The following is a 27134-nucleotide window of genomic DNA, read 5'->3' as shown; positions in this document are numbered from 1 at the left end:
AAGGTTCTGAAAAGGTATATTCTGTGTTTGAGTGTAAGCAGACCCGCCAATCTCAGAGCACTGTGCTCTAGGGCTCAATACTCCCACACCTCACAGTGCGAAGGAGACATGCTTTGCACCACTCAACATGACTCCTCCAGGCAACGACAGGCTCAGTGTGACTCAGGGGCACAGCTACAATGAGATAGTCACATTAGAGCCCATGGAGGTTATGGGAGCCCAATCTGCAGAGGCCACTCTGCCTTAGTCACTACTGTAGTTATGCCAGTCTACCTTTCGGCAGACAGGGCAGGAAGTGGCCCCCAGCCAGCCAGGTTCCCATGGAAGCACTCCTGCGCCTACCTCAACCACACCCCACACCAGCGTGAGCTGCTTGTAGTGATGCTCAGACCACACCTGCCACCCTATGCCTGTCCCCACAGGCCCTTGCTCTGGATTCAGACTGTGGCCATTGCTTCAACAGTGAGGAGCTCATCCAAAAAGATGGAGGGGCTGCACAAGGGGCAGGGGGACCCAGGTACTGCTGTGGTGGACATGTGCAGCCCTGAGCAGAGTTAACCTCTTTATTCTGTTACAAAGTGCTTCGCCTAAGTAGGCTAGATTCACAGGTGCACTCTAGCTCCTATGCAACTCTGACAATGATTTTCCATTGTCAACCTAGCATATTTAGCCAGTTAAACTGGGTTTATGGAGTGGCCCAAAAGTAGCTAGAGCATAGCAGTGATCCTTGCCTCATTAGGGTAGGATCAAACCCTATCCGAACAGCGTGCCTTAGAGAGGTTAAAGATATTGGTGAGAGCCAGCTCTTTATCTAGGTCAAGTAAAATTTCTAGAATATGTAAGCAGACAACCCATAGTAATGTAAAATGGATTAAATATCACGATCTTTGAAAAGTGCTGAGGAGGTGGTGGTTTAAAAAAAAAATTTAATACACCTTGGCAGTATGGATCCTCGTGTTTGGTTTCGTGACACAGAGACCACATTTATGACACCACTTGTTTGCATTTAGTGCCCAGCCACATTATTTGTGAACGCAAAGCAAATGCTGTTTGTGCTCAAATGGCAAGTGTTTCATGGGCAAAACTGTGGTGCAGGTATGAAGATTTGGGGTTTGAGCGCCCATTGAATTACTCCCCTACCTTTTACAGCGGTAATGCCATTCAGTTAGTTCCAGTAGAGCTGCACCAACTTGAAACTGGAGGAACAATGACGACGCAAGCTCTAGGGCTTTTTGACCTACTACACGTGTGCTTTGGACATGCTTTGCTATTTAGTTAGAAGTTCGGAGCATAAAAGACGAGTTACGTGTGTTTTAGGTTGATACTATATGTGTATTTACTAAAGTATTAAGTCTCAATTGCTGTTGCACAGATTTTTCCATTGGACAAAATTTACTGGTAAAGTATAATTTAGCTTTTGAATATGGGTGCTTTATTTTACAAAAACATCCACACAAGATAGATTTTGGGTACATGGACAAGGACACAACTACCAACTTGAGATCATGTCTGCAGAGCTCCTGCACCATAAAATTGAGCACTAGCTCACTGAACAGTGAGATTTTTGTATAAATGTGTAAAGAGAACTTGTGTTTAAACAGCCTGCATATTGTGTTGGGGTATTTATGGAGAAGACAGTTATGTTCTGATTTCCATGTTGATAAAGGTAAGTTACATTTTAGGATTTCAGAACTGGGAAGGGGGCCCCTAATCAATTTTTGCATCAGGTCCCTCAATACGCCCCTGGTGTGTCTCATTCTGATTTCCTATCCAGGAGGAAAAGTACTGTAACACTAGGCCTTCAGGGTGGGGTGCAGGGCTTGAAGTGAGAGAAACACTCACGCCCCCAATGTGAAAGACTGATCACCAGGTCGCTTCTGAATATTTAAGAAGTGACAAAGGCAGGCTCATGGAGCAACTGGCCCTCTGGGAAGAAAAATACTACACAGATGAGCCAGTCTAGCGATGTTTTTTGGAGTGCTTATACAGTCCAGAGTTAGCTAATTCTTACGTAGGAGGACAGCTATCAGCCACAACTGTGTTCTCTTTATTTGAAAGGAGATTCAACGATTAGACATTGTGAACCTTTCACGGTCTGAACAGCCAAGCTATAAATCATCTTTGCACTAAAGTGGTAGCATCCACTCCTCACATCAATAGTCCACATTGGCCAGCTTTGCTAAAGGAGAAGACTCTCTCTGTCACCATCCTAGAACAAACCAGAGCCAGAGGTTGATTATATATTCTTTCTCCAGCTGCTGGAAGACAGACATCTGGAGTAGTCTAATTCCCAGTCACCCTAACATACACTGGCAGATGCCAGTCTGCCACCCTTAGTTCTTCCGAGTCCTGTGGTAGAATATATACCCAGTCAACTAGTCTGGATAGCAGCACAAGCTAATCTGTGGCATCTATACCCTTAAGGTGCAGAGAAAGCAAAGGGTTGTCCATATTGTTTGTGTTCCTTAGCCAGCCATAAACTCTCTTGTACTCCCATCTCTAGCAGCAGGTCATCTGAAAAAACAGGCAACTTACCAGAGCTGCAGGTTGCAAAGCCAGGGTCCGCTGTCTTTGCGAGAGAGAAAGCAGCATTTGGACAGCACTTTCAATTACCACCAGTGATTATGAACTACTGCTTCATGAGCTAGCCAGTTATCAATTCGGGGAGGTGGAAGAAGAGGGGCAAATGTAAAATGAAGAGGCTAGCAAGAATTTTCCTGGAGGAGGAAGGAAAAGTATTGCTTGGACAAATCAAACCTTGGCTGTAATGACACGCCTCCCAATTCATGCTTGGCAAAAAAAAAAAAAAAAAAAAACCAACCAACTAAACTATCAAGCATTGAAGCAGCTGGTTGAGATTTCAGGAATTCAGAAGATATTCTCTCTAGAGTACTGATCATACACCCAACACTAAAAAATGGTGTTTGAAAGTAATTTTGGTGCAAAGCCTTAACCTTTTACCTGCCTACTTTGGAAGGCATGAAACCCACAACATTTCCCATCTCCCCCTTTCTACAGTTTAAAAACCTCACTACTGCAGATGCCTTGGACACAAAAACACTGCATAACAATAGCTACCAAGAGCCTGAAGCGGCACAATTATAAATAGCATCAGTTAGAGCTCCTGTAAGAAAAGGTTAGGAACACAGCACTTTCAAATCAATTGGGAATGGATGTTCATGCAGCTAAAGCTCCTGGGTCCATGAACAAGCAAGGTGATGGGGAGTTTAGATTTATTCTCTGAAAATTATTCTCCCCCCCCAGCTTTCCACTCAATACATCTCTATTTCCCTAGAAAGGCACAGTTGCTCTCTGAACAGAAGCCACTGTATGCCAAGATGCCAGCCCTTCTCAAACATTGTGAATCTCAGCCTTTAAAGGTGACTCCATCCCCAGTTTTCTATGCTCACAACAGAACACACTGCTCTGCTTCACTGTGCTTTCTCCAGCACTTCAGAGGGTTTCTATTCTCTTTGGCCTGTGCCTGGAAAGAGCAAATGTGAACATGTACAGAGTACAAGCTAATCCCTCCTCAGGCAACTAAGCCCCTTATCCACAGAATACAGCCCGTCCACCGTGCAAACCTGAATACTGCAGTCCGAACAGCCACCTACTCACCAGAGAAAGAGGGGGAAGAAACAAAGACAATCCCTTCCCCATTTCTCTCCCTTTACTTTCCTCAGAGGTGAAGAATTCCCTGTCAGTTCAAACACTGGAAGGAGGAGAACTATAAACCAAAGCCAAAGCCCAAGCCCCCTAATGATTCTCCCAGGCTTCTAGCTTTTTACAGTGCTGATTCACTAAAACTGCACCTGATCAGTGTGTTCAGGACAGCGTAAGTGAAAATTAAGGCCTGATCTGACTGACATGGTAGTTTTGCATAGTCAAAGAATGCATGATCTTATCCCAAGTACTCTCAGAATACTTTAAGAGTTAGAAACAAGGATGACACATGCTCATCTGATACTGTAGAGTTGCATGGTATTTCTAACCATAAGCCATCATGACCACACCTGGGAGATCACCTCCACAGCAGGACTAGTTTTGGGAGTATGCACTATGGCCACTGGAGACACTTATAGGCCCAAGTGCTGTCAAGGAAGGGCAGGGATTGATCCACGCGCAGAGGTACGTACTCCCAGTTTGCAGGCTGCCGTGTATTGTTTTTGCCACACTGTCGAAATAAAGCCCTGGGTTGTTTCAGAAATTAACTGAGTTTTCTATTTCCTAACTCCTGCCACTAATTTTTTTTGGAAGGGGGGGTTTCTTGTCTGCACTAACCCAAAAACAGAATCCAATAGGACTGTATTTTCTTCCCCCACCCCCTTTTCCACTTGCTGCCATTCTCCCTCACCTCCTTCAAATGTTTTGGCATTAAAACATTAGTGGCCAACACTAGCAACATCACTAGTGACCCTTAAGGTAGTGCATCAGTCTTACCAAAGGGATAAAAATGGAGTGATCAGGACTGCAAGCACTGGATACTATTTACAAAGGAAGAAGAGAAAGATCCATGCTTTTTTTTTTTTTTTTTAAACCCTAAATCCACCTACCCAATGTATTGGTTATTTCCTTAGGAAAACCTGCTTCCACTGTAAATTCCTGACTAGGCCTGATAATTATGTGAACTGCATCCATCTTAATTAGGTGATAAGCCTCTCAGGACAGAGTCTTTGTTAACTGCTAGTAAATGGCAAATACCCTGCTGCTCTTCTGGCACTTTATAGTCATCATATGACTCAAACCATTATGCAGTAAGGTGTGGAATAGCAATCAGAAAAGTCTATGCTGGATTTTAAAGTTAGGAGTACACTAAAAGAGAGGAGGCTGTTTCCAACAATACCCTGTCTCCAATATATTGAGTCACGGAGTCAGTAGCTGATGCTCAGCATATGTATGGTGTGGGAGGGATGCAGTGGAGGAAGTGGCAGTGACAAAATAGGCAACATTAATTTACCCTGCAGACAAAATGTAAACTCACCTGCAGACAAGGGTCGCGATGATCACACACCAAGCAGTGCAGCAGCAATCTGCATTTAAGTGCTCTTCACTTTTCCGATGGCGGCAGCACAGCCAGAACGAGTAGAACAGGAGGAAGAGGAGATCCAGAGCAAGGCAGGACAGAGCAACACCACCAAACAGCAACAAGGCCTGAGGAAGACAAAATAAATAAATAAAAATTCCAGTTACATCAGAGGCACCTCCATAGCATAAACACATGTCAGACACAGATGACTTATCTGAGTCCCAGGGATTCTTCACTCATGGCATAGGTCACAGAATCCAGCCCGGACACAAGACTTTATGAAACTAAGCTTATTCATTAAACAGATACATTCACAAGAGGATGTGCGGAGTAAGTCACAAACAACGGATGCACTATTGTCTTCCTGAGTCTGCAAGTCACATGAATGAGTCAAGATTTGTCTTTAATCCAGAACAGAGATCAGTACTAGGGCAGCTGGTTGAACTGTACAGCTAGGAGTATAAGAGTTTGTTTCCATTTCTGCAGGTCTCTTCATCTTCACGAATAAAATATTCCCTCCAAAATAAATGGTAGAGCAACACTAAGACTAGAAATCCAAGTACACGAGTGGGTTTGAATCAGAGGGTGGAATTTATTATCCACACTTGAAAGAGACTCTCTGCTTTTAAAAATCAATCCCCAGAGCAGCAATATCTTGGAGGCTCAAGCTGGGCCTGTATGCTTCCACATACTGTACGTAGACAAAAAACGATCATCTAGATAATACCAATGGAGATCGGAATATACAATAAATTTGAAATGCTCACTATCAGAACTAGTATGTGTCTACTTCAATTCATGTCTATGGTTTCCTTCAAATGATACCCAACTAGAAACACGAGTGCAGTGTTAACTCCAAATTTCTCATCAGAATCTCAGTGAAACTAGATTCGTTAACAAAAAACAAATGCTCCATTCAGAACATCCTATCAAATCCACAGTAATGTAGTAAAAGGGATACTTCTGCTGATTGCATTTAATAGTCACCAACAACCAGATTCTACCCAGAAAGCAAATAAAATTTAAAAATGGCTTTAATATCTGGAATGGGGCCCAAGGATTTAGTGCTGACCCAATCGTCTTAGTAGTCTGCAGTTTAGATACAGATCTGTACCAACCATGGACAAAACAAAGGATTTTTTTTATCAATGTCATCTCCCCGATCTCTCCCGCCCCTTCCCCCCCCCCCCCCCCCCACACCCTTCTTCTCTCACTACAATCCCACATTACAAAAGAGGTATTTGATTTAAAAAATAATAAAAAAAAAACAAAAAAAAAGACACACCTGTAACTCCTACCTGGTCAGACAACTGAGCTGAGGAACGTTGCAGCTACATGAAATGTGGTTCTAAGCAAAGGCTGTTACACCATGGACAAAATGCCAAGGTAACCGCCTCTTAGAGGGAGGGTTTATAGATTTGTATTTTCCTTCCCACCCCCTTTCTTTCTGTCTTATAGCTATCCCCAGCTCCGTTAGTGTCCTGGGAAGTCTTGCAAGCTGCACAGTTCACTGTACTTCCAATCAAGCATGTGTCAGCCTTGACAGAACTTGATACCTGTCAACCATACATCATGAGATCTGCATCAGTTTATAGCCTGCCTGTTGGACCGCAAGTTGCCTACACGGCAGCATAGTATAGCCAAGGCTTTGACAATATATCCACAGCATTTACCAGAAGACAACTACTACAGATGATTAACACATACCTAACAAGACCACATAGAAAGATACACATATCATACCAAGAATCATACACACAGCTGAAACTATTAAAATGGGGGTGGGGAGGACAGAAGGGAGAGTTCTGTTCCCTTCACTAGATCATAACACTTGGGGTGTGTGCTGTTAAGAGAGTTTCTGAACAGAGAGGGGTATTCAACAAGGCAACTGTATTCAGCTGTATTCCCGCTTCCCAAGGCCTGCCATCTACCAGCACACAGTACTAAACTAAATGCACCCGCCAGACTGAGATTCCTTTACAAACACCTTACGTATGGTCCCAGGCAAACTGCACAAGGGAAGAAAAAAAATTCCCCCTTCAATGGATACGCTCAGAGAAGCATTACTGCCTGAAACAGGAGCCTCACTAATAATCCATCCCTTTCCTAACACACCATATAGTCTTTCTTCAATGGTGAAGGTTTCATGCTGCAGCTCAGCATGCAGAGACATCATCTTCCCCCCATAACAAGCGACAGGAACCAAACAAAAAAGCCAGGATTGTGAAGTAAAGTTTTAATTTGTTTCTCTGTAAATATTCAGCTGAATGGGACTTGTCTGTATCTAGGAGCATGCCAAGGTTCTGTGTTCATTTCACAAGGAGCAAGTGTTTGTTTTCAGCCAATGGACATACAAGACTGGAGTAACTAATCCTTCCAACAAATCAATTTAGGACCCAGAGAGAGGCTGGCAGTGAAAGACTAGCCAGTGCTTGCTTGCCAGGATTAAACTACTAGTATTTCAAGAGGGACTGCAAGGCTGGATAAATCCCTTACTCCCTTTATCCTGCAACACTAAGTCTGGGAGACCCTGATATTCAAGGCCCCATTATTCTGAGTAAATTTAAAATTATGCACTTCGCTTTTCACCATGGAGAGCACAGATTCCCCAAGCTATCAGAGCCATTATAGTAAATGATGCAGGAACCATACTTATCTGGAGACAGCCTGAAGGGGCAACATCTTAATCACTGTAACGACACTTCTGGCAGAAGCCAAAATCGAGCAGTCTTTGACTGCGAGTGTAAATCCAAGTAGTATCAGCCAGATTGGCAGATGTAGCTACACTGTAGCAGCAATCTTTCAAAATAAAAACAGTAGTAGTGCCTATGGAAGCAGTGGTTGTGCAGCACTGGGAGCATAGAAACAACCCCCCAATGACACTGATTTCAGAGAGATTCAATGCCCTGGAACTGCCATCCTTTGAGGCTGGAGTGGACAGCCGGCTGTACTTCCCACAGGCTTGCTAGACAGTCAGATTCCTGGTGGTTTTTAATTTATTTATGTATTGTGGTGTTCCAAACACCCATTTAATGCAGGAATCAGACACAAGCGGGGAAAGCTGCGTCACTTGTGCAGATTGCTGGTATTGATAGTCACATTAACAAAACAAACAAGCATCCAGATCCCAATGCCGAGAAAGGAAGTCCCAGAGCAAGAGAAAGGGCACAGTGGGAACAGATGGCCACTCCAGGGATGGCTAGCACTATCTGGGCACTTGCAAGATCATCCACATCATCCTAGTTGAAAGGACCATCACTGTGAAGGGAGAGGGTAGTTCAGTTTCCAGAACAGTGCACTTCTTGACCTCTACTAAGATCACATCAACAGGGGAGGTAATTAGTGCCAAGGGTAACTGGTTTTATTGATGTGCACCCCTATCCTTTGGAAAGAGCGGAGATCACCAACTCATTGTTCTTAGGCCACAGATTTCCCAACTGTGATCCACGGATCATTAGCGGTCCACAGAGAGATAGCTGGTCATGTGGTTTTGGTTCTCCTTTTTCCTAGCTACTAAGATAGCAACAAAAAACCCCTACAAATACACTAAATAAATACTTTCCTAATAGCAACATTTCCATATAAGGAGTTGCTGTTACAGCCACTAAGTCATCTGACCATCATGCATGGGAGGGGAAGTGATCTGTGTAACAGCATATGGACAAGAGATCTACAAGATAATGAAAGAAACCAAGATGATCCTACCTGTAAGAGAGCTTGGGAAGCACTCACCTGGGCCACTAAACAGCTTCAACATAGTAACTTTCAGTCACTACAGAGCTAACCAGAATTTAAACTTGCGACCTGGAAAAGAAAAGCTCCCCATCTAGTCAGTCAAAGCCAATCCAGTGCCCAAAGATCATTTTAGGGATTGGCAGAGTATACTGAAATCAAGAGATACTTCCCTCTGAAAGACTGTAACTGGGGGTAGGATGACGCAGGTGCAAGGGTTAACATTTCCCTTCAGTTCGCAGTTACATGTTCCCCACTTTTGATTTTACAGCACTATAGGGCAGGATTTTATTTGCTGAAAAAAAAAAAAAACCCACACATTTTTACTGAGTGAACAAAACTTGTTCAAAGACTGCTGCTGCAGACAGGAGGAAGGAGGTCTGGAAGGTTGGTTTTGAGCACACAATTTCTTATTTCAAGTCTTATTAGGGTACATTAACTTCATTTTCTGGTGCCAGTTCTATTCATTGGCACAGCAGCCAGGTTTTGCCAGTAAACAGATTAAAATAATTTCCCGGGGAATACACCACTATTTTAGTAAAACATGGAGCTTCCATTAAACTTTTCTGAAGGAGGACACTAAGCCTTCACATATCCTTGAAAAACAGCATGAAGTACTTACTGGAAGAGCTAACTTTCCCTCATCACAATCTATTGATCCATGAGAGAGCCAGTCATTTTCACTACCACAGTAAAATATAGTGCTAGTTAGTTATATGGCCTCAACACCAAGCCAAGAGAGATGCCCTTGATTTTCCCATTGGACTTGTCAAAGCCCAAACCAAACACACCCACTTACTCTACACTTCAGGAACACTTACAGCAGTGGATGAAGTGTAATGCAGGTGTACAACAGTTAGTGAGAAGCTATCCAGTCTACAGTGACATTTGGTACAGGCTAAACTACAGAGACAGGACTCCAATGAGCAAACTTCCGAGTTAAGTGCTGTGATAAGAATTTGGCTGCAATATAACTGTGTTGCATCTTCCACCAGTGAGCTAAAAAATTGCTTCTGCTTAAAATTCAACTATTTCAGTCCACTGGACAGTTAGTTTAAAATCCATAAGTGTCTACAGTTTGAGAGGATCCCAACAGTACAGTTAGTTTAATCACTCCTGGACTGTGAACTATTTATAGTTTACTTTATAATTAGCCTTTGCCAGAAGAAAGCTTTCCCTGCAATCTGTGACTAAATCTAGAAGGAACATTACACACAGCAACTTGAGATATAAAATAAAAGCAGGAGGGGTTAAAGGAGTGTGGGAAGAGAAAGATGCTCACCCAGAAGAGCAAATGAAGCAAACTGGTCCACTGCCAATAGAGCACTCATATCTATTTATTCCAGTGAGTGATGTCAGTAAGGAGTGTGGGGAAGGGAGACACGACATCGTGAGGATATAAAGTAGTCCCAGAGCTATTTCCTCCACTTTGGCTTCTGGCACAAAGAGGGCCAGCACACATCTCTCATTCAGAAGCCCAGTAAGGAGTCCTATTTCTCCTATCCACTGCAAACGCTGCCCATCGCCTTTCAGTACTGACAGTTTCTTAAAGCTGGTAACGCGAAGGAAGCAGCTGACCTTCCAGCTCTTCCCCAGACCATGGGATAGTTTCTCTTAATTCACTTCAGTAGGTTTAATGCATTGGAATTAGTCTGCTTTAAGCGTGCAGCTTTCATTAATTCAGATTAATTTTCCTGAGTGGATGCATATAGATAAGCTCTGAGACTGCAGTTAGAGTTTGACTAAGCATCCATCACTGCCCCTCCCGCTGCCACTTTGGCCCCCATTTTGCAATGGATACGTTCAGCACTGGAGGCCTGTATTCCAGTTTGGTCAGTGTACATGAAACAAACTGCTGCAGCTAACGGTACGTGGGCTCCAGAAGTTGACTAGTCAAAGGTCTTACCAGATCGTTGTAGAATGCCAGGGCTGCAATAATAAAGGGTGACGCAAGTAAGGCTGGACCCCTTAATTACCACAGGTCACATGGGGGCAAGGTCTAGAATTCATTCCAGTGGCCCCCAGTAAAAAAAACAATGTTAGCTAAGAAGAACCCAAACCACCTAGTACAAAGGATTAATTTAACATGAAGCTGGTATTTTCTCTAACTGCAAATTCAAACCCAAGCCATACGAATCAGCAATGGAATACCGGTGTTCCAATGGGTTAACATTAAACTACAACACATTCTCTCCCTCAGTTGTTACCACACTCTAATCTCCATTTTACAGAAAGGAAACACTCCCTTACTATGGGGGGGGGGGGTAATCCCTCTAAATTGGTTGTTGTTCTCCTGTTTCTCTGTAATGACGGCTGAAAGCCTCTACACAGTATGGAAAGAATAAGACTCTCTCCAAATTCAGCTTCTATTGACAGGTCCCCACAGACTAAAATCTTTATTAAATGAGGCTTAGCTCAGAACTGGCAGCTTGTCAAATGAGCATTCTTGCTGAAAAGGTGGATTTCCTTTCTGGGGCTTGTGTTAGATTTCTGGAAGGGAATTTGCAAAAAAGATGCATCAGTGTTTAAGCAGTTATTTGTATTCCACTTTTGCAGGATTGGGACAAAGATTGTCAGGGGAATGGGCCCTCACCTTCAGAAGCTACCCCTTTCCCATATTCCCTATGGTACAGATCAGACCAGATTGGTAACATTGTTTGGGGACAACCTGCATCTATCTGCAATACTGAAGATAAAGGGACTTCCCACTGGCAAGGGGATAGCCCAGAGCAGTGGTTCTCAAAGCCGGTCTGCCGCTTGTTCAGGGAAAGCCCCGGCGGGCCGGACTGGTTTGTTTACCTTCTGCGTCCGCAGGTTCAGCTGATCGCGGCTCCCACTGGCTGCGGTTTGCCGCTCCAGGCCAGTGGGGGCTGCAGGAAGTGGCGCAGGCCAAGGGATGTGCTGGCCGCCCTTCCCGCCGCCAGCATTGTCCTGAAGTGGCGAACCGCGGCCAGTGGGAGCCGCGATCGGCCGAACCTGTGGACGTGGCAGGTAAACAAACCAGTCTGGCCCACGAGGGGCTTTCCCTGAACAAGCAGCGGACTGGCTTTGAGAACCTCTGGCCTAGAGGACCCCAATGGGTCTCTTCCATCACTAGCATCTATGGTTCTTAGTTCCCTACCTCAACTACTACAGGTTTACACCATTTCTGACACTGCAAGTATACAATGGATTAGCACATCTATTCCTGGCCCACAATGGTTCCTCCATTTGAAGTTTTATCTCCTTGGACAGACAGTTCTACTTTCTGTTAAAAAGTAGAAATCAAAACCTCCTCCTCACTAAGTAGTTTGCCAGCCAACTAGAAACTGGAAAGCAGTTGTGATAAACTAGGAGAATGTGTGTTTATTAATATGGGACAGGTTCCTGTGTGATTGTTTATGAGTTACTTGCTATGGAGTTAGATCAAGAGGGACAGGTAAAGAAACCAAGAACAAAAAGTGAAACAAAGGCCCAGATAAAGAACACCCCTGCAAAAGGCAAATACCGTTTATAGCCATGGAGAGGAGACTTCACAGGCCCAGACCAGGTGATATGCTGAGAAGAGAGATCAAAGGGAGCATTAAACCCTTAAGCTTGGTCTATGCTACCAATTTATGTTGGTATAACTACATCGCTCAGCTTTTGATTTCCCACACCCTTGAGCGACGTAGTTATACTGACCTAACTCCAGGTGCAGACAGCGCTATGCTGACAGACAGGCTATTCCCATTGACACAGGGAGGTGGAGTAACTACCCTGATGGGAGATGCTCTCCCATCAGCATAGATGGCATCTTCACCAAGCGCTGCAGTGGTGCAGCTGTGCCGCTGCAGTGCTGTAAGTGTAGACAAGCCCTTAGAAAACTTCAAAGGCCCTAGAGAGGGAGGAAATTTTGGTGAGTAGGGGAGATTGCCCAGGGTGTCAGTGAAAGAGCTCACAAGCAGACACAGACTGGGAGAAATAGGAGCTGAGAGCAGGCAGGTTCTCTAAGCAGGCCTAGGCACCTAGCCCAGGAGCAGCTAAGAGCCATGTGGTTAGGTCTGTTACACCTTTAACCCACATCTCTGAAAGCTGTATTCCTGCTGTTAATAACACTGTGACAGAAGGATTTGTGGTGCCTATTAACTACTAGTCTCAACTCCCAGGGAAAAAAGTCAACCACAGGGCTTAAATGCCAACTGGACCTGCTGAAAGTCAGGGTTGTACACAGTGGGCTGTAACCCAAGTCTTGGTGTAAGGGTGTGCAAGTTGAGAGACTGAGGCCAGACACCTATGGGGGTGCACGCAGGAAGACCTGCAACAAGGACAATAGTGCACTTAGTCCAGTTAAAAGAAAAGTATTAGTGTCCTCACAAGTCAGACAAAGGTAGTGCAACCTCCACTGCCAACGTTTCCCCCACATACACAGGTCTGCTAATGAGTTCAACTCGCTATTCCAGGCCTACATCTCTCAAAGGCAAGACCCAGTGGTGCCAAGCTGCCTGTTGTGTACATAAAACACTATAATGTACCAAGTCATTTTTACCCAAGCACATGACCCCAACACTAGGAGGTCTTAAATATCTTAAAGGAAGGAAAAATTACTTCCAGGTGGAGTCAGTGGCTTAATCCCCACTCCTCTCCTGCCCCAGCAACCAACCCCTTCCCTGTTAGCCTCTTCATTCTAAACAGACCCATTTAAAAGGGAATTTTAAAAAGGCACCCCAATTTCTACCAGTTTCATCCCAGCCCTTAGGTCACTGAGGGGAGGGAGGGTACCACACACATCCAGTGTCTGCACATTCCTAGAACTAGCTCTGTACCAAAGGCAGAATTTGAAGCCAAGACTCCAGATGTAAGAAATCAATGCTTTAACTCGCTCTGCCAGCTCTCACATACAAGTCCAGATACATATGGAATTTCATTTTGAGCTAGCCACTGATTCAGCCCTTTACCTCTTAATTTGGTAGACTCCTCTGAGCATCTACTAGGCCCATGGACTCCGCACATAAAAGAAGAGAGTAGTTCAGGAGTGGAAATAAGTAATAAATCTCCGTGTGTGCCAGGAGTTACCACCACCTACTCTCACTGAAGGAGGTTTGGCTCATGACATTAGTGTTCCTGGTTACTAGTGTGAAAACACTCAGCCCTTCTGGCCAGTTAGCAAAGTCATGCATATTGGAGCAAGGGACAAGGTGAAATGCAGAGATTTAATAGCCTGTTCCATCCTGCATTGGCAGGGATTGTTCCCTACACCCCTCTAGAAGCTCTAGCTGCCTGTCACTACACACAGAATGGTGTCACTAGGGAGACCACCTGCCATTCCAACTACAGGGCAGGCACTGCTGAAATCTGAAGGAAGTGGATATAGCACTTTGTATGTAAGGAATACCTATGGGACAGGTCCAGACGCTAATGGAGGCTAAAAAAGAGAGTTAATCTATTCTCCCTCCTGCAGAGTCTGTTTTTGCCCTCACGGAGTATGGGACCCTCTTAGAAACCCTCTTCGACCTGAGCATGCACCACACTGCATAACTTCAAGGGCACTCTGCTATGGCATAACTTGCATCCAGCAGAGATGGCTAGATGCAGCGCTCCATAATTGCGGTCATCCCTGCTCCTTTGGTCAGCCCAGAGTCTTTTTCCCATGGACCTCTGCATACAAAGGGCCCACATCCTTGCCAGTATGAAGGCAAAAGTTCAGGATCAGAGCAGTGTGTTCCCCTGCATTGTGGCCAACCAAATGATTAAAAGACAACGACTTTAGCTGGAACAGTGTTTAAAACTACTCACTGAGCCCCAGCATAGATGGGGCCTTTAAGAGAGGGCTCTCCCCAAAGTGGGCGGAGGTGGAAAAGTCAGATTTTTCCCCAATAGAAACAGCCTGTGACGGTCACTATCTGAAAGTCAAATATGAAGGACTGGAGGACAGCTTTGAACAAAAAACAAAACAAAAAAAACAAAACAAGGAAGGAGCAAGGGCAGCCAGCCAGATCTATATGGGTCAGAAACAAAACAAGCTTTATCCAGTCACGGAAAATTAGCTGAACGGAAATCCATCAATGAAGAAGATATTTTTCCATAAGTGTGACAGCTGTAGATAATACAGCTCAGCTGGTTTCCCTTTAAATACAATTAGGCTGCATTTTGAATATCTTTAAGGATTCAGTACCATATGCAGTATTTGAAAAGCTCTGCTATGGAAAGAAGCCACTTTACAATGCTTCTTAAATATATGCATGCACTTGCATACATAATTAGTGCATGTGCACATGTATGTCTTTTCTTCCAATGTACCTTGTTCTCTCTGCTAATGGCATCTCCACCTAAAAACAAACATTTCTCAACACTGAGTACCTCACTATTTGGAGGCTTATCAAGAGAAACTGAAAGGGAAGTGGTTTGAATAGATCTCTTCCTGTAACTAACGCAAAAGAAAAAAGCTTCCATAGAAGAGTGATGGAAACTATACAACTCTCCTCTTCACAACAGAGTTTTGGTTGTGCAGATTTTGTTGTTGTTGAAGTGCAGGTCTACTCTAAAGAACAATTAAAAAAAAAAAAAAAAACTATCACACTTTGGGTTTTGAAGTTTGCCACCATTAATGGTGTTCGGGTTTACAAGGGAAAAGGCACATTCTAGTTACCAGTCCTGCAAACTCACCTCTTTACGTAAGAGTCAAGCTGTTTCCCTTCTTTCCCATCGCCTCCCCTAAAAAGCTTTGCCAGGACAAATCATACCCTTTGCGATATCTCTCACCCCTTGCCTTCAAACAATTTTGCGCAGCTGTAACAATGCTGTTGATTAGGCACAAGGGGGAAAAAGAATCCAGCTCACTTCCCTAGCTCATATGGTTCAGCAGGGTTAATGGGAATTAAAAAACAGTAAGATACATTTTGCTCCTAAACTAAGCAGATGATTTCATGTAGGGAGCAGATCTGCCAAACAGAGTGGTATTACTTTTACCCAATCACTTTTCAGACTACAACCATGCTTTATATGGCAAGACTAAAGAGATTAAGTATCTACATGGGGAACAAATATTTAATAATGCAGAAAGGTATAACAATCCAATGGCTGAAAGTTGAAGCTAGACAAATTCAGTCTGGAAATAAGCATACATTAAACAGTAATAAGCCATTGGAACAATTTACCAAGAGTCATGGTGGATTCTCCATCGCTGACAATTTTTATATCAAGATCAGCTGTTTTTCTAAAATATAAAGGAGTACTTGTGGCACCTTAGAGACTAACCAATTTATTTGAGCATAAGCTTTCGTGAGCTACAGCTCACTTCATTGGATGCATTCAGTGGAAAATACAGAAGATGTGGTGCCACAAGTACTCCTTTTCTTTTTGCGAATACAGACTAACACGGCTGTTACTCTGAAACCTTTCTAAAATATATGATCCAGGAATTACTTTGGGGATGTTCTATGGACAGGAGGTCAGACTAGATCACCACAGTGATCCCTGCTCAGTTTGGCTTTGACTTTCAGAAGTTTGCACGAGCAGAAAAAGGATGCCATCAAAGAAGATGTTCATTACTCTCTGCAACTGTTACTATTTGCAAAACATAGCAAACATCTGGGTATATTCAAAGAAGTTGTGACTTGACACAAGGAATAATAATTCTTGCCATCAGAGTGGAATCAGAAGTAATACATAGCAGATGCTGGTGGAGCATCAAACTTATTCACATGACAGATAGGAAATGGGAAGAGTCCAGGGCTAGAGAAATGTGGGAATATGATGTGCCCTTGGAACGTGAGATCTATGCTGTGCCAATAGGGTTTATGGGGTCCTTAGATCATTTCTAGAAAAGTTTCACCTCTGAAATGCTGACATACAATACTGCTGTGAGGAACCATTTGAAGAAATTCATCTTAAATCTGCTTAGGTTTCTAAATCTAAATCTGCTAGAGGTCCACTGCTGTCTACTTTCTGATCAGGGATAACTTTCACAACATTAAAGCCGTTTATACGATGCTGTGTAATTTGAGGGGTATTCAGAAGTCAAACACCAAGACATCAATGTAGTAAGGTTAGTTGAGTAGAAAGGCAACTTAATTGGAATGTGGGAATAAATTCAACAACATTCTCTCATGGCATTAGCACGTCAAAGAGGCAATCCCCAAAATGGCAATCACCAGGGTACCAAAATATGCCCCCTCCCCCCCCCCCCCCCTCCACACAGAGGGTACATTAAAGCTCTCTCTCAAGAATAGAGAAGATTGTACTATAAGAGCTGATATTATGGCAGTCTTCAGGGATTAAATCAGAAAAAGTAATCTCTACCTCTACCCACTTAGATCCCAAAAAAAGACGCTCTGCAGAGTCTATTATGATGATCTTCATAAAGCACTCTGAGTAGGGTGACCAGATGTCCCGATTTTATAGGGACAGTCCCGATTTTTGGGTCTTTTTCTTATATAGGCTCCTATTATCTCCCACCCCCTGTCCCAATTTTTCACATTTGCTGTCTGGTCACCCTAACTCTGAAGGATAATCATTTTTATCAGTGATATTGTTAAGAGTTTGAAAGTTACCACAACTAGGCTTCAGAGCCAACACACCATTAAGATGAATGGGGCAATTCATAGCACTCACAACTATTGTCTCAGGCTGTCACTATTGTTTACATTTGGTTCATGTTTTGCAGATTATCCTTGCAACCAAAAGGCAAGAGACTTTTTAAAATGAAAGTTTAGGAGTAGTCTACACTTGGGATTTGCCCCAACTGCAGTCCTCCGTGGCCAGCCACAGGTATGGCTGCAAACCCTTGGTGTAGTGAAGCACACTTACTGTTTGCACAGGGGGTATAACATGGGTTTCTAACCCCACCAAAACAAATAAATTGCTCTACCAGTCTACATTGCACAAGTGCAACCTGCTAGCTACACTGATGGGGGACCTTCCACAGATGAAACAAATAAAATAAATAATCAATCAATCCACTGCAAGCCAGCCCACTTGACCCTTTCTTTTAAGATAAGCTATTTAAGGCCAATGTTAATGTATGAGGGTAGCTACTCTGGAGGAAGATGGCAGGTTTTAAACAGAAAACAGAAGAGAAAAAGCAATAGTTCTCTGATGAAATTTTAAACTATGAACGGGAGGACTGGAGAGGTGAGGAGAGATAATACAGACCCCTGATCTGTCTACTGACTATATGGAATGTAAGTGACCCAGCATGAACGAATAGCATAGCAGGCTGTTAAAATGTTTAGATGCAGTATATCTGTAACAATCAAGAGCCGCACTCTTCACTTGAGATGGGCACAAATCCTCAACTTCCCCTTCAAAAGCATTTGAATCTGTATAGGAAGGAATTTTCCTCCTTGCCTTCTGGCATGGGATATTTTGGGGGGGAGAGAAGAAGGGGGAAGCACAAAAGAAAAGTAAAGCTTGTTTAGGTGCAGTAAAGAAAAACTCTTCTCATCTGCTCTCCCCCTTAGGGAGTGGGGCCGAAGAAGAGGGAGGAAGACAGCTCACAAAAGGATAGGTCTACACTACACACTGAGCTCCAAGACAAGGCAACTGATATTTAGTGTTAAGGAGCCTTCGAATCAAGAAGCAAAACAAAAAAGCCTTTACCACTTAGAGCCTGTAACACACAGGAAGCAGCAAGATCAAAACTATTAAAGCCAGCCAAGACCCACCACGGTCACAGCTGGAGCCTGTGTTTCTGCACCACTGACAAGACTGGAAGCCTCATTAACCACTTCTTTGTCTCAGTACAGCAGACTCCTGGTACAGGGTCCTCACCAATTGCTGGAAATGACTAAGGCCTCCAGCAAGCTACGCTAAAGGGAAATATAGTTTTAAATAGAGACACCTTCCTTCACTTAGCACCACAGAACTGTAGATGTCTTCTCGGCAACCAGAGGGAGTTAGACAGTATGTCCCTGAGAAGAGCATTCTGGCAAGTGGTAAGCACTCATGATGAGTCACTGCTTCTTCTGTCCAGTTGTCATGATAATTAGAGGGGACCATATGCTTTTAAAGTCTTAAGTATCATTCATAAGAGAAGAATACATAGGCACTGAAGTGATACTTCTAGGTCAAACCATATAGCAGCAGCTTAAGAGCAGTTGCAGGGTAAGAAGGGTGCCACAAGGCTGCTGGGGGGAGGGGAAAAGGGGGAAGGGCGCAATCTGCTTTGTAGAATAATCATCCAACAATGAAAGTGTCTCTCCTTAGTCCCTCCATTTTAAAAGTGACGTTGATCTCCCTTCATTTCGAAGCAAAACTATTAATTTATGTTACAGCTCATCTACCCATGAAGTTGGAAACTGTCAATGCCAATGGGCCTAAATATTATAGCCACCAGTTTTGTGTCAGTCTTCAGGCATGTGTATTCCTCCCATTGCACAATTCCTCTGCTCTGCATGCTGAGTTCTGGGGAGCCTGCAGGCTCCCGGACTATCTCACAGAACAAGTTTCTTCCCGAAGTGAACTAAATAGACTAAACAACTCATTAGCTAGTCTGCAGTGTTATTTGTGCTAGCAATCAGAAACATCTGAAGGACAGGTAGACTAGAAAAAAAACCAAACAAATCACCCACCCAGCCACCCTCTAAGGATGCCTCCAGCCTGCTCAGGACACCACCGTCACTGGAATCGTTCCTGCATAGATGGTTCAGAACAATTATTTACATGCACTAAGTTTCCAGTTCTGTTTCACAGGAAGGGATTTCCTGGCATCTGTTTAGAGGTTCCACCTACACTGGCCTCATAGCAGTGTTTGAAGAGACACTCCATCTAAAGCGTTTTACAATGTGGTCTGACAAGGCTAGCGTGAATGGAGCCAAATCCCATTTAAAAAAAAGGCAGTTTCTAATATTTTAACATCCATCCACTGCAGCCAGTCAAACTTTATCATAACACAGTTCAGCAGAAACCAAGTTTAGACACTGTTCTTAAAACACAGCTGAGACCAGAGAAGACTGGGACACACTGCTGTTCCAATAACCTCCCTGGAGCTCAGAAGGTGAAGAAAGCTGGTGATTAGCCTGCCATTTAGAGTCAGATTTTAACTTAACTGTGCACAGCAGCGGGTTGCAAGCAGAGACAAAGCATGTCCTTTCTCTTCCCACCCACCCACTCCTATTTCATATCACAAAGGGAATGCAGCAGTACAACGATTAAGCTTAAGTAGCTTAGAGATGAGCCTCTGAAATGTACAGACATGGCCTTCGGTGTACAGAACTTTTTCCAGGCAGACCTGAAGCTGGGGGAGGGAGAAGGAGATGCAAAAAGAAAACAAAAAACCAAAACCCACCAAGCTTATAGGGAGAATGCACTTCAACATTAAACACTGCAAATCAGGGAGGAGAAAGCACTAAGCAGCATGCATGCAGCGGGAAAGGGGACTAGAAAATTAGCTTGAGAAAAATATGCATTTAGTAAAGTGCCACTAGTCTGCATGGATGCTGAATTTTCAATTTTACTACACACTCTCCAAGAGGCTAAAATGGTACAGGTGGCCAGATTTCACAAGACAAGGGCAAGCTGTGCCTCTCTATTTCACAAAGCCACAGCTTCTTAAGAAGTCTGCACTGTGTATACTACATGCCTGGGGCACAGACATACATGCAGAGCAGCAAAGGTCTCATGTCAAATTTCTCTGGATTCTCCTCTTATAGCAGTGCCCTGAATTCTGCCCACCTGAGGGCTACACTGGCAGTTTTTCAGAAGCCCTTGTGTTGCACTGAATTGCATGAAACTCCGACTGCAAATGGCAGCAATGAATCAGGAGAGACTAGGTCCCATCATACACAGATGCAAGCAGCCCAGATATCAGTGGGGCAACTGTCCAGTAAACTGGGATTGACATGGTTTCCGCCTTGACTGCAGAAGACTTCTTTCCGCCATTGAGTCTCTCCCTCAGTCTTATATGGACTCAGTTGTGTATATCTATTATTCTTACTCCCCGCCTCCCACAGGGAAAGAGGTAGCAAATACAGCAGAACCTCAGAGTTATGGACACCTCGGGAATGGCGGTTGTCTGAAGCATTTGTAACTCTGAACAAAACAGCTCTGGCTCCAGCAGTCCAAACTCCGGGCCAGGTTCCAGAGGCAGCTCCCTTCCCAGGCAGGGCAAGCTTGTCTCCTTCCCAACTGGGGGTGGGTGGATATATATATATATATATATATACATACATACACACACACATATACACACACACAGAGTGTATGAGAGTGTGTAAAAACAGCACCCATGGCTTACAGGAAAGCAGTGTAGATCCCAGTGCTGCTCCTGCCTGCAAATCGCAGCCTCTTCAACTCCTAGCTGTAAGTGGGTGCCATGAGCATGGAGGTGGGAACAGGCCACCCAAATGTGCCTACCTTTAAAATGCAATAAAGGCACAGAACAGTATTTGCTTCCCCCACTGCCTAAATTGGTTACTTCTATTTTCACATGGCGTCTGGTTGACCGGTCACTCTGGAACTCTGGTGTTTGCATCTTTGAGGTTCTACTCTAAGTTAATGCTTCGGACTGATAAAACTAGGCACAGAGTTATTCAATGGGCCATATTGCCTTGATGCTGTGCTGCTGATTGGCTGATGAATTTCACAGCTGCACAAAAACACGAAAACCTAATGAGGTGGGAGGTTGGCAGCGTGCATGAGAGCTCGCATCTCAATCCTTCCTCCACTACATGCCCACAAGCAAAGCATGACACCACTATTGCTTCGGCACTCTGGATAATCACAATATTGATCTCTTCCCCACCCAGAGGTCAGGGGAAAAAAAAACAACAATCGCAGCAGGCAGTGCCTTTGCACAAAAGGCAGAAACAATTGAATCGTATCAGCCTAACTAGCCTGTTTTAGACAAGCACACAGCATCATCCTGTTCTCTTCTGTTCCCTTCCCTGCCTCACCTCTTGGGTAAGGGGGGAGAAGAGAATACAGTATGTGGGTCTGCAGAGGACGACGACAACAGAACAGAGGAGAGCCAGCCCACCTGCTTCCTCACAACAATGCCAAAGGCTGCTCAAGACACCCGTCCTTCAATCAGTGGGCCAAGTCAGATCTATTATACTATTTACAATGTTGACATTGTAAGAATGCTACCTGAAAATGAGTCAGTTTAGGTCAAATCAATTGTAAAGCAGAAACTCAAGCACTGAGCCCCTGAAAAGAAAGGTTGCTGGGCAGCACTATTATCCATGTAGATTTCTCTCTCCACTAACCCAGAAAGGGAGCACAGCAATCACAGAATAGCAAGGAATAGCTCTGTTCTAGATTCCCAGACTGCAGTGACATTTGAGTCAGAGCAGAAGTTTTTCCAAAAGCCACCAAGCATCGTGTTCTCCCAGATTCAAGTGGAAGCAGGGCTTGTAGAATTGGCATACTGTGTTATGTTACTTGATCCAGTGGTTTGACCACTACAGCCACACAAAAACTGAAACAAAACGTGTTACGATCTGGAGGCAAGGCAGCGGACCAATTCCAGAGAGCCCAAATGTAGGGACATTTACCAGGTCTAACAGGCAAAAACCCACCACTTCACTAAAGCTTTCCTCCAGTACCGTCCACCTACCAACACCAGTATTAGTCATTTCTCATCACTTTCCAACTAAGGGAGAAGACCTGACTGAGGTAAATTGCTGCAACTGTGAAAAAACAAAGGAGATGGAGATAAAAATATGCTGAATGACTGCTTTCTATGACTAATAGACACCACGGTGACAGGTACCTTAGGAGCGCTAGTTCTAGGGTGGTGCCTAATTGGCATAAAGTGGAGCAGATTGCAAACAAACAAAGACTACAGACACCAGCATGTAAGGATACCCCCTGCCCGAGATCTGAAACCAAAATGGAATGATCTTTCCACAGGCTACATCACATATGGTCCTGGCCCAGTCTGTGGAACTCCTTGAGTCATTTGGGTCCTGAATACCTGGAGAAACCTGCCCATCATTATGGAGTTGAAAGGTAGATGAAGAAGTGGTTGTTCTCTAATCTGTATGGGGAAAGAGGTCCTCTAAACTAGCAGTTACCAAACATCTGCAGAAAGTGTAAGTGGTCTGGTCACACAGTGCTGGCTCTCATCCTCGTTCTCAGCTAAGAGCTGATTGAAGGGGAGATTTCCACCCACTTTTCTTTAAAAAAAGAAAGTGAACAAAGTAATCACACTAAAAATACCTCCACTGGTACATTTGATAGAAGCAATTGAGACTGTGTGGGGAAAACATATGCCCCACTCTGAAGATGGGTATTATGAATGCAAGGTAGTGCTACACATCTAATGCTGGCTAAGTATCAAGATACTGTCTTCTCATCTTCCACCAGGCTACAAGTAATCTAAGAGCATATGTGGAGGGACACACACAAGGGACTGCTGGTTTTAAAAACTACAACAGTACTTTCAATGAATGGCCATTACATGTTGTAAAAATCCATTAACACACTGTCACCACCTTTGCCTCTCCATCTGCTCCTGACCAGGACAAATGGGTATGAGGAGGAGCCAGTTTCTCTTCCCTTCTGCCATTATTCATACAGCTGTGACTTTGTGCTAAGTCTGCATGCAGTCCTAGGACTGCAGTGCCCCTCCCCGAAGCAATGGGTGAAACAGAGATCTGAAGATGCAAAAGTTCTACAGTGCCACAGCTTGTAATGAACCAATTCAAAGCAAGTCTCTTACAAAAAATGGGCAAGGTATTGAAACAAGGGGTCTCCCTCTCTCTCTCACACACCCTCCCCCACCCCTCTAAATGCGACTGTCACTAGAGCTGCATGCACTATGTGAACTCTACTAGGCAAGCAAGGCAAAAAGGGAGTGACAATGGAAATATAACTCTTTTCAAGTGTTACTGTACAAACAGATCTGAAAAGACATTGAAGACAGTGAAACTTAGTGCAGACACAATAAAGCGGACAGGTGAAAATTAGAAGCATTTGTCATCACTCAAAAGCAGCAGCTATAGTTGGCATACTCAGAATCACTGGATAGATAAAGTTTGCAGCAGTAACTTACAAGGCTATTTCAAGCTCCTCAAAGCGCAAAAAAAAAAAAAAAAAAAAGCTGAAGTGCAGTTTTAAGAAGTCGTGTCTCTACCACTGATGCTGCGTTTAGCTTTCAGTGTTAGAAACAACCCTTGAATGCTCTTCCAGGGGTCTTATGCTGGCATAGACATTTCCCCACCACCACCAGAATCATAGGAATGTGACAGTGGACAGGCACTAGCGATTAAGTATGCTGTTGTGTAGACCTGCTCCTAGCAGGCTTGGACACAGTGGCTAACATCAGTTGTCTGTCTATTCCAGTGCTCCCCCTATTGCTACTGCCAATACATTTGCAGACCCAGCATCACCAGGAGCACCCTGGAGAAATTTCAGCACAGAGGCCAGTGTAGACATTCCCAGAGATAAAGTGGGAACTAAGAACAGAAAATAAAAAGGGAAGAACGACATGGGCCACATTCATCATGAGATACTCTTCATATGAGGGTCTGACTCAGCTCTCAGTGGAGCCCATTGCTCCTTACCATTTGTATAGTGTTTGATATCAAAGCACTTTTCTTTTTTTGGATGTTTATATAGTACTATTTGATCCGTCAGTTAATGCCACACATCCATGAGAGTGGTTGGCTAGACAGCAGCAAGAGAAGTTAGAACAAACTTCAACTCAGAGACTAAGTACATTATTGCTGACTCAGTATTTCTAGCCCCTAGGAGCAAAGGGGGCAAGCTTTAATCCTCAAGAACAGCAGTTAGGAAAAGGTGCCCCTTAATATCTAAAACCAAGTGAACATCTGCAGTAGTCAGAAAGCTGTATTCAGCTCAGAGGAATGCATCCACTGCAATTTGTGGGTTGACCCACTGCTGTTACTCAGGTTACTAGGTTAGCAGCAAGTAAAAATCCATAACTGATCAAACAGTTCAAAACTCCATAAGCGATGGAGATTATACAGGCTCTGCTCTCAAGAATATTGCATGGTAATAGCACTCTATAGCGTTTCCTCTCAAAAAGCTGTGGTGGGTCAAGCTGGTTCTTACTAAGTTGTGTACAAGGTCTTCAACCAGGTTCAATCAAGTTAGGATAATTAGGATCTTGAGAGTGGTCTTTTCACTACATCTTTTAACCAGGACAAATTAATTTGAGTGCAGGGTTTTCTCCACCAGCCAGAAGACTCGGGTGGTTTTTTTGTACCAGTTGCACAGCTCAGCCATGTGAAAACACCAAATCAACACATTGTCTATGGCCATATGTGGCCAGCATCTCTGATGTTGGGATCTTCGTGGCTCAGACAAGAAGGCCAAAACTACTTACTCCATCTACTGGATCATGGTGTTTAAGCAAGGCTTCTCCCTTCCCCCGGTGTATTGTTTGACTCCTTAATCATCTCGTCACAACATAGAAATGATTTCCAAACAAACATAGGAGAGCTTATCACCTTGTGAGCACTATTGTAGTATAACTAGCTATACGAGTAGCCTTTCTAAACTCACACTTAACAAAAGGAAAAATCCATCAGGGTATTTATTCCTATATTAGTCCACAGAACTCCTCTATTGAGACAAAAATCTTTCTGCCCACGTTAACGAGGCGGGACTTCAAAGATGAAATGCTATTCTCAACTCCTGCCTACATTCTGGAAGGCGTTTTCTATCTCACAGCTACTGTCTCCCAAAATACCTCATACTGGTGAGGTCGGAGCAATTGGGAGGGATGGCACAGGTGCCAAGTAATCTGTTGTTTTGGCAGAGATACTTCAAATGGTATTGCGTCAATAGTTTTTAAATCAGCAACTCCCAATGAGAAAATTGTTAAGCAGGGAGTCTAGTGCTGAGCAGCACCTGCAGTTTATGAGAGAAGTCTTCTCATGTGACAGTGCACTACCACACCCACCACTTGTTACCAGGTACAACTGAGGCACTCTTACCCCTACCCACAGAATCAGGCTGCAGTTCTTTCACTGGCAATAGGGAGGAGTCATTCACATTCAGACATGCTCATCCCTGCGCTCACCCACACTCCTCTTTCCCATAAGCTACTTTCAGATAGAACTTCAGATCAAACTCAGAAGAGCCACATCCCAGCTATTTCTATTGACCTAGCAAAGAAGGGAGAGTATTGGGCACTGCAATGCACAAGTGTGTAGGAAATCCAAGTGATCCATAACGTCTACAGCTTTAGCTATACCACGCTCTCTCTGAGCATCTAGTTTAACTCTCTCCCACCTGGTATTGTCAGAGATGGAAAATCCTTTCACCCAGATATTCTGTAGCTTTTAAGCTAGATTAATCTATTTTCATTTCACCCAGTGGTCTAACAATATTGTAATATTTAAAAACACTGTTGACCTCAATCTTTTTGTTAAGAGTTTACTCCACTTGCTTCGCCACACGTGGCATGTACATTAAACCACAACTGCCTGAACTGCTATTTTGCTTTTCCAAATATGTTTCCCTGTTCACAGCCCAGAAGTAGGCTACAAACCATTATATTAAAAAAAGTTAACTATTCTATAACCCATTAGAGAAATAATGGACAAAATTTACTGGGTTGATATTGGCATGAGGGCCACGCAAACAAATACAGTTAAAAGAATGAGTGCCCACTTAGGACAAAAATGGTCATGTACCATCCCATTCATTGCACCACAGTTCTGGCTGGTCAATTGCTAATAAAAAAATGTCAGCAAGTTTTATGAATGAGCCCTATCGAAAAGCTGCACATGGGCCATATATAAGCGAGTCTGACAAGGGCCTGATACTGAGGAGAATTACTTGTAAAACATTGACAAATATAATGTATTACTTCTACCCCACTGTTAACCACCATCTACAATCCTTTAGTTATTCTGCAGAGAACCAGCCAAACTTACAGTTCAGGTTGTACTCTGCAGTGAAGACATTCCCCTGAGAAACAGATGCTGCATCCAAAGAAACTACCAAAACAAATGGTGAAGGATTTTATTCTCCACAGAATCCATCTGAGGCATCTTTGAAAGTGTTAGCCTGTTACTGGATTAGCATCGCAAGGGATGCTCTTATCTGCACAGCTTCAAGCTAAGTGTTTCCCTCTGAAATTATAATCAAGTGCCATAGTTCTGCTGTCTTGTACATTTTCATGCCCTTATTGAATAGAAAAGCTGGGGCTGCTTGAAAAGTTAATTTGCTATTTACACCAGTAAATTGCTGAAGGGTTTTATTGGAGTCCAAAATGGGCTGGCTGCAGAGACTGAAGTTGGTGCTAGCAGTGCTTGCAACAAGAGGTAGCACTCTTTCTACCGTAGCTTTAACCGAAACAAAGAAATATGAAAATGCTCCCTTGTTTATGCTCTGTTTTGACAAACTACTTCTTATACCACAGAGAAGTTGGATTTTCTAGGCATTCTTCCTCTTGTTTGGGTGGGCAGAGAAGTTCACCTTTTTTCATTTAAAGAAAGACAGT

General features: G+C 43.7%; 1 protein-coding gene across 4 annotated transcripts in view; it reads right to left on the bottom strand.

Annotated features, from left to right (window-relative positions):
* The window catches only part of TTYH3 (tweety family member 3), a 99577-nt gene that overhangs the window by 46851 nt on the left and 25592 nt on the right, over positions 1 to 27134 (bottom strand). For all 4 annotated transcript variants that reach the window (XM_043523685.1, XM_037910070.2, XM_037910072.2 and 1 more), the window contains exon 2: positions 4982 to 5151. In XM_043523685.1, the coding sequence (XP_043379620.1) occupies positions 4982 to 5151 (170 nt within the window). The remainder of the gene's footprint in view (positions 1 to 4981; positions 5152 to 27134) is intronic.

Source organism: Chelonia mydas, chromosome 10 (genome assembly GCF_015237465.2).
Source record: "Chelonia mydas isolate rCheMyd1 chromosome 10, rCheMyd1.pri.v2, whole genome shotgun sequence".
Taxonomy (NCBI): domain Eukaryota; kingdom Metazoa; phylum Chordata; order Testudines; family Cheloniidae; genus Chelonia; species Chelonia mydas.
The sequence above is the reverse complement of the archived record's forward strand: the minus strand, read 5'-3'. Positions and strand labels throughout refer to the sequence as shown.